General features: G+C 31.2%; 1 protein-coding gene across 1 annotated transcript; it reads right to left on the bottom strand.

The window, feature by feature from the left end:
- Positions 1-530: 530 nt before the first annotated feature.
- On the bottom strand, positions 531-11,817 carry LOTGIDRAFT_138941 (hypothetical protein; the record flags this gene model as incomplete). The annotated part of the gene is made up of 16 exons (XM_009049187.1): positions 531-773; positions 1,727-1,886; positions 2,550-2,604; positions 2,757-2,865; positions 3,324-3,412; positions 4,133-4,227; positions 5,132-5,279; positions 5,813-6,011; positions 6,666-6,838; positions 7,414-7,606; positions 8,366-8,512; positions 8,820-8,959; positions 9,031-9,101; positions 10,166-10,337; positions 10,883-11,016; positions 11,663-11,817. 16 exons carry the CDS (start codon positions 11,815-11,817, stop codon positions 531-533), a joined length of 2,283 nt encoding a protein of 760 aa, XP_009047435.1.
- Between the last annotated feature and the right edge of the window lie 420 nt (positions 11,818-12,237).

Below are 12,237 nucleotides of genomic sequence, written 5' to 3'. Positions count from 1 at the left end.
CCCCAATTCTTAACCGTATTTAATAATATGCCATTGTAATTTAATTCAATAATTCTTAATTTTTATTTAAGTCAATATTACTTTCAGTTGGATGTTATATTATAATATCATACATTATATCTAAAAAATTATAGAGAGAACACAATCAATGGCTGCCTTCATTTGGCTAAATGGAAAGTAGAAAATCGAATTTGAACACAAGATCAGTAGATTTTTATATATTCTGTAGTTCTAAATCTCGGCGTCTCTTGTCACCATTTTTATATCTTGGTCCTTTACCGTGAGCTGGTCCTCCATGGGAGGGTCCACTGTAAGGTGGTGGGGGATCCTGAAAAAAACATTGTTCGTCATGATACAGAACTCATAATATAAAAGGAGCATTAGCACTAGAAAGGCAAGAATAACACTATTCACAACAATGTCAAACATAAAAGGATGTGAATAACTGCAGTGACCAATTAGAGAAATTCTTACCAGAGCAGCAGCATTAGCAGATTGTTTCTTGATATCAAAAGCAATTATTCAGAAGACTATATGTCTAAGTGAAGTTCATATTTACTTACCGAAAAGTTTCCTTGCGGATTACGTCTATTTTGTTTATTACCACCAGGTGGCGGCGGCTGACTGTGCTGGCCACGACGTGGTAATGTTAGTTTACGAGCAGCTGCTTTACGTGGATTACTACTAGGTGTATGTACAGCACATACTTTAATAAAAACTCCCATTACTACCACTAAACCTATAGCCATCAATAATACTGCCCACCAATTTTCCTATAATAATAATGATACAAATAATGATAATAATGACTAAACCTATAGCCATCAATAATAATGCCCACCAATTTTACTATAATAATAATGATATAAATAATGATAATAATAATAATTACTAAACTTATAGTCATCAATAATACTGCTCACGAAGTTTCCTATAATAATAATGATATCAATAATGATGATAATAATAATGACTAAACCTATAGCCATCAATAATACTGACCACCATTTTTCCTATAATAATAATGATATAAATAATGACTAAATCTATAGCCATCAATAATACTGCCCACCACTTTTCCTATAATAATAAGGATATCAATAATGATAATAATGACTAAACTTATAGCCATCAATAATACTGCCCACCAATTTTCATATAGTAATAATGATATAAATAATGATAATAATGACTAAACTTAAAACCATCAATAATACTGGCCACCAAGTTTCCTATTATAATAATGATATCAATAATGAAAATAATGACTAAACCTATAGCCATCAATAATAATGCCCACCAAGTTTCCTATAATGATATCAATAATGATAATAATGACCAAACCTATAGCCATCAATAATACTGGCCACCAAGTTTTCTATTATAATAATGATATCAATAATGATAATAATAATAATGACTAAACCTATAGCCATCAATAATACTGCTCATCAATTTTCCTATAACAATAATGTTATAAATAATGATAATAATGACTAAACTTATAGCCATCAATAATACTGCTCACCAATTTTCTTATAATAATAATGTTATAAATAATGATAATAATGACTAAACCTATAGCCATCAATAATACTGCCCAACAATTTTCCTATAATAATAAGGATTTAAATAATGATAATAATAATAATGACTAACCCTATAGCCATCAATAATACTGCTCACCAATTTTCCTATAATAATAATAATTCAAATAGTTACTAACCTCTATCCAATCTTTAATGGTCTGTAAATTTTTGGGATCAAATATAAGATTTTTTAATCTAGCTAATGGTCCTTCAGCATCTACACCTCGACAACGATGGAAGACATCACAATACCCACGGAAATTATCACATGGAGAACCTAAAAATAAATATGATCGACTGTAAAATTCAGTATATAAAATTCGAGAATATTTTGTTTTGGATCAAAATGAAATGAACTTTATTTAGCCGAGTTGGTCAATGAAGAGGAGAAACACCATGCTGTGTACAAAATTTTACTAGTACAGCAGAATTAAGTGAATCTTTACAATATCCTGTATAACTCGCTATGTACTCACTTTTTAAATAAATTATACACATGACAAAAAAATCGAGGGCACATTTTAGTCACATAGGCATAAAGAAATAATCTTGGATTATAAAACATACCAGCTGGAAGCTGTACTCCTATATCTTTATTACCACTTGATGACTGTGAGATATTATCTAATAAATCACTAAAATCTTTATTCTCCTGTTTAGCTAATGCATCTTTATTTTTTGAACTAATACAATCTCCTGTTTGAGGATTTTCTGCAATAAAACGGCACAAGTTAGACATATATATATTCTCATAAAGTTCAATAAATGTCCTTATATCAACAAAACTTTATATGACCTTATAAAATCTTTAGTTAATGTAGTCGATCATACCTTTTACACAGTCACACAACGGTCTACGTATTATAAACTTTTTCTTATACCTTGACTACAATAGCCACTTTTCTTGTATCATGCAATGTAGCTATTTGATTAGATTGTACATCAGTCAGAGTCCTTAACAGAAAGACTTTCTGAGGTTTTGTAGTATTTGCTAGCACACAATCCACTAAAATCACTGCATTTACAAACAGCTGTGATATAAGAAAAGTGGCTATTGTAGTCAAGGTATAAGACAAAGTTCGTAATACCTTGACCATTGTGAAGATGACCTTTACCAACGGGATCAATGAAATAATTTCCTCTCAATCTAGAACATGATATACTTACTACAAGCTATAAAACATAATTCTTCCTTAGATGGACCATTATCACCTTCAGTTGACGTGAGAAAACATTCACCCCAATCAATTCTTAAACAAACTGAGCCACGACATTCCTAAAATACATGATAGAAATAGTTGTCAATTGAACTAATTAATTAATTCTACTGTTACAGATATTACTGAAAGACATTAATGATACATCGCCCCTTCATGTATTGCCTCTCTCCAATTTTCCCCAAATCTATTCCCATTTCACCCCCTATTCTGTCCCTTGCCAATTCTCTTTCCATTTTACCCTTTCCCACAGAGCCTTTTTTTTTTTCATTTCTCCCATTCCTACCCTTCAACTTATTCCCAATTCGCCCCAATTCCCAATTGTGAAATAAGAGGGGGCCATGAGGAAAGGGTAAGATTGGTAAGGAGCAAATTATGGAAGGGGTGAATTGGGGAAAAAGCAAATTGGTACCACTGTCTCGGTTCCTGTGATTCTTAAAGTGATTTTGACATTATTATGGTGAATACCAACTGGCCATACCTGGTTGACCATCAAAAAAGCAGTATTAATACATACCCCTTCCAAACAAACTTGAGTTTTATCATTGCAGAAAGTTTTATTAGGTTGTCTTCCTGGTTCAGGACATGATGAACTTCCTCCTGTAACTCTGGTTAAGGAAATTGACTGTTAAAATTCCGCAGAACGTAATCATCCATTACCAGTATGCATTGATTATCACACAAAATAGTAAGCATACACCCCTTACTGGACCTTTGTCAAGTCAGTATTTGGTTATTTAAAGGGAATGTAAGAGGTTTTCTAAATTTTTTATAGGTATCCAGGAAACTGATAGCTTCAATTTGAACCATTCTAATTTCCATTCACATGTCTGAGGTTCCATATACTAGGTGTTGATGACGTCACTTATCGCAAAGGGGCTTATAAGTTATATGATACAAGCATATTTTGTGATCAGGATGCACAGTATAAGGTTTTTGTATCTACATGGTTTTATATCAACTATCTTTTTACCCTCGTGGTTTTAAATCAACTAGGTTTTTACCCTCGTGGTTTTATATCAACTAGGTTTTTACCCTTATGGCTTTATATCAACTAGGTTTTTACCCTCATGGTTTTATATCAACTAGGTTTTTACCCTCATGGTTTTATATCAACTAGTATTTTACCCTCATGGCTTTATATCAACTAGTATTTTACCCTCATGGCTTTATATCAACTAGGTTTTTACCCTCTTGGTTTTATATCAACTAGGTTTTTACCCTTATGGCTTTATCTCAACTAGGTTTTTACCCTCATGGTTTTATATCAACTAGGATTTTACCCTCATGGTTTTATATCAACTAGATTGTTAAAAGGATATTGACATAATGATTCTTTGGTACAAGAATCAGATGGTCGACAGACTTCTGATTTTGGCAAAAATTCACATTCAACACTACAACATGGCCCTGCTGTTGGACTGAAAAAAAACATACAAAAAAGTAAAAATAATTGATTTACATAAAGTGTAGTACTAGTACAATGATTATTGAATAAAAATAACAGTTATTGTTATACATAAATTGTGATGAAATTACTGCTGTATAAAAGTAATTGTCATACATTAAGTGTGACGTAGTGACTGCTGTGTAAAAGTAATTGTCATACATAAATTGTGATGAAATTACTGCTATATAAAAGTAATTGTCATACATTAAGTGTGATGTAGTGACTGCTGTGTAAAAGTAATTGTCATACATAAATTGTGATGAAATTACTGCTATATAAAAGTAATTGTCATACATTAAGTGTGATGTAGTGACTGCTGTGTAAAAGTAATTGTCATACATTAAGTGTGATGTGACTGCTGTATAAAAGTAATCGTCATACAAAAATTGTGATGTAGTGACTGCTGTATAAAAGTAATTGTCATACATAAAGAGTGGTACAGCAACTAATGTTTAAAAGAAAACGTATTATGAATTAACTATGGAACATTGACTGAAGCATTGAAGTAAAATAATTGTCCCTCAGGAAATATAACACAGTATCACAAAAGTAATTGTCATACATAAAAAAAATGATGAAGAATCCACTACGTCAGTAAAAGTAATTGTCAAATAGACTGAAAGAAATTGTAAAGAGATTTTCGTAATTTTTATGTGTAACAGGGACACTGATAGCATCAATTTATGCCATTCCATCTGTGGTGACGTCATAAAAGCACAGTTTTAGTGGAATTGCAGGAACCACAGACATCGGATTGAAAATTGGAAAGGTGCAAATAGATGCTATAAGTGAACTCGATAGGCATAAAAATTTATAAAACTCTTTAAAATTCCTTTAATGTACAAAAAAAAGTAATCCTTATAAAGTAATTGTACCTGCATATTTTGTTGGGTCTTCTTGTACATTCTTTACCTTCCGAATTTTTAGCATAACAACATTTATCAGTACAATCAGATACATAGCCACAATCACACTCTTCACCCTCTTCCACCAATCCATTACCACAGAAAGCAGTGGTTGAGGCTAAAATAATAAAACATTAAAGTCACTGATCATTGTTTACTACAAAACTAAAAATACAAATTCTGTGGTGTGCTTTCTTGTTAAAATGTATAGGCATCATAATTTGGTTTGTCCAAACCCTACAACCAAATATCAAATGGGGACCAACATAATGTTCACTAGGGTGATACTCGATTGGAGAGTTTCTGAACAGGTTTTATTCTGAATGTGTAGAATCACCAACCAAGCAGCCCTAATATATTCAAACATTCCCTCCTCTACCAAAAAATTTAAGTATTTTCGTTCACTAAGACAATATAGAATATGTGTGGGACGCTGTTGGTGATATTTTAACCAATCAACACAACATCTTTCATAAAAGACGTGTATTTTATTCATGTGATTCACCGAATGCTGTATCCATAAAGCATGTGGATTGTAAAGTTGTATGAATATTTATTGCTTTATCCCCGATATGAAATAAACTGACCACAGTGCAACACAGTAGAAACGTTGGATATTTAAAAAAGATGATGATATTCTAACTAACTTACATTGAAAACAATTGACCTTGCCATTATTTTTGTTAATAACTGCATCTAAAACTCTGGTAATATTATCTTTACTACATTTAGAGAAGTTGTCGTTGTTATCTTTATCACCCATAGTAGCACTGGAGAACATAATGTAGTTACCCATGGCAGCTTGTGGATCACTGGTACCATAGGGTGCACACTCAACACCAGTGTCATGCTACAATAAATATATGTTATTAGTAATGGCATTGGTGCTGGCCGACATTGGTTCAAGTTGATATCACAATATTAAGCATAAATGTATCAGGATATGGGTATATATTGCGATATATATATTCAGTCTGATTTTAACTGGTTTCTTAATCATAAATTTGTTCTTTTCTATATATGTTTTATATGTAAGAAAAAACAACCTTTACTATCATGAAAATAAGAGTTTCAAATATCAAGTACTTGTTAAAATTGTCCATGATAAAAAATTTGATGATATATCATGATAACTACCATACATGATAATATTTCAGTATTTTTTAACCAGGTGGTATGGTATTACTATAAATATAAATTCCAATACCAGAATTTATCTTAATACAGGTACATTGTCCTTAGCTAGCACCATACATCGCTAAATAGATACATAGTGATATGACATGCCATAATAGATATATCGTATCGCTTGTGTTTCGATACTTGATGAAAAGCATGAACTTTATGTTATAGATTTCTCCATTCTCCTGTATTGGAACAGTCCCATTTTCAGGCATTTTTAACATAACATTCATCACTGACTGGAATAACAAGGCAGAATGTTTCTAACTAATTGAATCACTGCCGGAGATTCATGTAGGATAAAATAGGTCAGATGACTTACAGGTGATCCAAAATTATGTCCAACTTCATGGGCAAAGGTTAAATGAGAAACTCTGGAGGGCACTTTTTTACCATAATTGACAATTGTAACAATACCAGTATTCAAACTTTTACCAACTTCGATATCATTTTCTGGATACTTTTTATACTTTTCACATATACCACCAGCAGCTCCTGTAAATACAATTAAAACTTAACATTATATCTGAAATTCAATTTTGGAAAGCTAACCCTCATTCTATTACTGTCCTGATGATGATTATCTATCCAAAATACAAAATCTAACTGAATTACAGATTTAGATATTTCAAAAATTATGCCCTGCATCGAATATCAAATATACATTGAGTACAAATAAAATAGATGAATTTCATGAGATATAAAAAAACACAATTACTTAGATTTAAAGGGACAAGTTTGCCATTTTGGCAGAGTCTTAAGAGTCGTCTCTTTATCTTTCAAAGATGGATAATTGTGGACATAGATTTGAAGGCTCAAATTTCGACGGTGAGCTGTGAACACTATTACTGCTTGGCTTAGCTAAATAATTCTGTTTCTGAGACAAGGTACGATTGGTCAAATGGATGGCGAATCTGTCCCTTTAAATCATATTATGACTTATAGAGTCACATGAGCTAAAAAACTTTTTGGAATTAAAACCCAACTTCACCTTAGAAAGTAGATGTAGAGTAAGCTAGACAAGTAATTATTACATAACTGCTTTAAGTAGCTTATATAAATAAACTTACTTGTGGCAGCTCCAACCCAGGCCAGACCAAGTGTACCTTGATTAAAGTCACGATAGGTAAAAACATAGGCTAAGCAGAAATCATCATGGTTATCTAGTGAGTTTAAATTGAGGAAATTACTGACATCAATATTACTATTACAATATGCTGTTTGAGCTGCAGTATTACATTTCTGCCCAGTATTTGTCATTATCTATAAATATAAACAATATAAATATAAATAATATAAATATAAATAATATATACCTAAACAATATAAATATAAATAATATAAATATATATAAATATATATAATATAAATGTAAACAATATAAATATAAACAATATAAATAATATAAATAAATATAAATAATATAAATGATATCAATAAATAATATAAATAATATATATCAATAATATAAATATAAACCAATATAAATATAAATATAAATAATATAAATATAAACCAATATAAATATAAATTATATAAATGTAAACAATATAAATGTAAACCAATATAAATATAAACAATATAAATATAAACCCATATAAATGATACATAAATAATAAATAATACATAAATATCATCAGTCTAACAAAAATTAGACCAAATTTTAGTTCTGTTTTTAATTAGCTTTTATTTTCAGTTAGGGTGTAACGACGATCCTCTTGAACAGTCTTCCACTTGATGACACCGCCGACCAATCAAATTGCTTCCCTCTCGTATGCCAGGATTTTGTGACGCGAACAAAAGGTGCATTGAGTGTCAAATGCTTCTCAGCATACATCTTTGGTCCAAATCACAAAATCCCAGCATTGGTGAGGGAAGAAACCTGGCTGGCAGTATCATCAAACGAATGACAGTTCAAGAGTGGCGCCTTGAAATTGAAAAAAGTACAAATTTAAGTTTTTTAAAGAAAAAAGGTGAAATGAAAAGGGTCAACCCCTGTCAAATGAAATCCCAGGTACTTACGCTAGTTCTTTGTACTACAAAATTAACACCACTCCATTGTATATTACGATCATATGTTTCAAATACTGTACGAGAATATATTTCATTAATAGCAGCTACATGGCTGGAGAAAAAGGCGATGATCTCTTCTTTTGTTCTTTCATCAGTCTACAATATATTTCAAATCAATTGTTCATCATCATATAAGCTTATCTACTTTCTATCTTCTCTGTGATTAAATTAAATTGTTTGAAAAGTGTAGCTTTAACTGTTTTCACAAACAAACAATTCTTTATGCATTTAACTAAGTCAAGGGTAATAACTCAAAAACCATTCATCAAAATATAGTTAAATTCAAACATGAAAATCATAGAAAACTGAGCTCTTAAAACTGTAAAAGGATGGACATAATTCAAACCAGAATTTAAAAAAAAATTCCTTACCAAACCCGTTTATCAAATTTCTCATTTTTAACATGATTCCATAGCATAGGATCGGATCGTAGGTATAAATTACAAGTATTTTTAATTCCCAGATTATCTCTGCGTGTTCGATGATATTTTTCGCTATCTTGCTCATTACTTTCTCTAGCATAAATATTACTGGCCTCATATACTCTATGCTGAAATAATGTAAACATTTTATATTAGCTTGGACAATCATGCAAAGCTTGGCCCAAATCTGACATGCAAAGATCAACACAAATTCTGACATGTAGAGAATGGCCCAAATCTGACATGCAGAGATTGGCCCAAATCTGACATGCAGAGATTGGCCAAAATCTGACATGTATGCAAAGATTAGATAAATCTGACATGCAGAGATTAGCCTAAATCTGACATGCAGAGATTAGCCCAAATCTGACATGCAAAGATTAGCCCAAATCTGACTTGCAGAAATTATTCCAAATCTGACATGCAGAGATAAGCCAAAATCTGACAGCAGAGATTAGGCCAAATCTGACATGCACATTAGGCCAAATCTGACATGCACAGATTAGGCAAAATCTGACATGCAGAGATTAGCCCAAATCTGACATGCAAAGATTAGCCCAAATCTGAAAAACAGAAATTAGCCCAAATCTGCATTGGCCCAAATCTGACATGCAAAGATAAGACAAATCAAGCTTTACTCGTTCCACCAACTTGATATAGAGATAGGATATTGGCATATTTAGGGCCAGATATAAAATGTACTTTTTATGAAAGTTGAGCATGATCATTATTTTGGATCACATGACAAAAACAAAATTCATACATTCTTCATTATACAATGAAGTCAGTTCTGAAAATAGGAGAATTAAAAGCTAAAGTTTGTACCAAAAAGTTGAAGAACAGACAAACATACCCTTTCAGCTCTATTAGGTTTAAAATTAGCAGATTCAGCAATTTCTGCCATTTTTTGTTTATGAGCATCTAACCCACATGATCCTATTACTTTCTCCATTTCTCTTCTTTTTCTATATTAATAAAATTTACAGTGTAAATATTAAGGCCAGTTGATACTATGTTAAGTGAAAGAGCAAAGCGAAAATAAAGAAGCTAAACGTTTCATCTGTCTTTGATTAATGACAAAGATCAAAGTGAAGCTTAGAAGTAGGACCACACTTTCACACTGCCAAGAAAAGATATCTAGATAAATTTTTATTGTTAGTAACATGTCATGTCACAGTTGACAGAATTCAAAATGTTCATCATTACAAAATATGAACATAGGCCTAATAACAATATAATTTTCAGTTTTATCTTCCGATGCATATCCAAAAGTAGACATCATTTTATACCCCATGTGATATTGTCAATTATTAGCTGGAACACTTACTGATAAGGATCCAGATCCATGTGTTTTTCAGAATAAATAACTGAATGAAATTCAGGATTTTTAAGATATATTTCTGCAGGATCTATATGGTATATAGCATCCCCAGGGATACGAATGAAACCTCTTGCTGTTCCATTAATAACTGCCATATGAGCATAACTTGTTGGTACATCTGCAATAAAAATTATACATATACAATATATACTAATACCCCTTTTTAAATGAAAATTAAAAGAAACAATATAACAAATGGGGGGCCATGGTTCGTCTTAAGAAAAGACGAGTCGTCATATTAACTTACAAACGTGTAATTCTGGACACACATGGACTTGATGGCTCAAATTTCGATATTGAGCTATGAACATTATTACGGATTGGCTTAGCATAAAAATTCCCATTTCTGAGACATACATATTGCTCTTCATATTGCTCCATTTTAGAAAGTTGACAGTTTAAGGACCATCATAGATTATGGCTGCGCGTAAGAAGGTCAAAAATATCAATTCTCCCAATAACCATAACACAAAAATTAAATAAGACAGAGAATTGTAACAAACTTTTATACAAAAAAAAAATTGAGAAAAAAAAGGGTAAAATACTTTAATCTCACCAAACCTACTTTGGTGAAAAAATCATATCACTCTGAAAACAATTAGTCTTAAGGCATATCTAGATTTTTAAATTTAAGGTGGACTCAAACCCAAGGCGCTAAATTACATGGCTTACCTGTAAGATGACCATGATATATAAATGATGTATCAATATAGGATTCTGTTTTACCATCCTCATTTTTATGACGATGTGTATCACTAAATATAGTTTTATCTTGCTTTAATTTTATATTAAAATCTCTGAAAATAAATCATTAAATTTGGGTTACTGTTTGATAAAACATGAACTCATATAGGCATATTTTGGACTTGGGATTTTGAATGCAAAATTTGTAAGTATATGAATGCACAATATTGATTTCTGCATTATCGAGGGCAACAGAAGACATAAGTAATTACCTGTTTTGCATATTATTGAACAGATAAAGGGCTAAATAGTTCATGGATTTCTCATTGCTTACTTTACAGTTTAAGTGAGACATCCCTTAAGTTGCCATCATTTTAAAGGAACACTATCTTTTAGAATGGAAGTAAAATTTAAAGTCTCAAACTTGGTCAACATGCGTATATATTCATCAGTTGGACTTACCAGGTGCCATGACTAAAGAATAGAATTTCTATATAAGACGATATAAACTTAATAATTATTGAAACACTCTTCTTCTAAGTATGTTACTTACTAAAAATAATGGATTATTACTTAGTTTAATGGCTTTATTGGATTATAGAAAGATTTTGCTGTAGAAGCTTAGTTTTGACACCAGGTAAATCCACTGATAAACAAAGACTCTTGGCCAAGTTTAAAATTTTTATTTTTTGGTCATCCTAAGAAGTAGTATACCTTTAAAATATTCAGATATTTTCTCTTTGTCAAAAACTTACTCACCTATCAAATGCTTTAAATTTGAGGTAAAGATGCGGTTCAATAGAACGTTTAACTCTTTCATGATTAGCATGAAACTGTTTGGTATCATAATTTAATGGTTCATAATGATGAATATAATCATCTAATTTATGGAATTCTGAAAAAGAAATTTCCATATTGTGCTACATTTTCTATGTTCTATCATGAATGTTTTACTAAAGATTGTGTTTAAAATCTCTCCCTATCTGTTACTTATAACACATCAAATCTTTATTCCTAATAACATTTTTTACAATGAAATTACTATGTTTTATAGCTCCTTATAGTTTTATAAGCTTATATAACATGAGTCAGAATTGGGTTCAAATCCAAAGTGACAATGTTGTGCCTAAAATTCAGCTCATAGGCACCTACATATGCAAAACTTTAAACCAAAAATTGTAACTTCTTTTAAGCCAAAGAACAAACACTTTATACAATATTGAACTGATGAATGCCGAAGGGAAGTATTGATAGTACAGGTTGACAGACAGACCAACTATAAGGACCACTACTTGAAACAGACGACAGTAAAATAACAAAAGACTAATACCGGA

This window comes from Lottia gigantea (genome assembly GCF_000327385.1).
Source record: "Lottia gigantea unplaced genomic scaffold LOTGIsca_131, whole genome shotgun sequence".
In the NCBI taxonomy this organism is placed as follows: Eukaryota; Metazoa; Mollusca; class Gastropoda; family Lottiidae; genus Lottia; species Lottia gigantea.
This window is presented reverse-complemented; position numbering and strand designations above follow the sequence as displayed.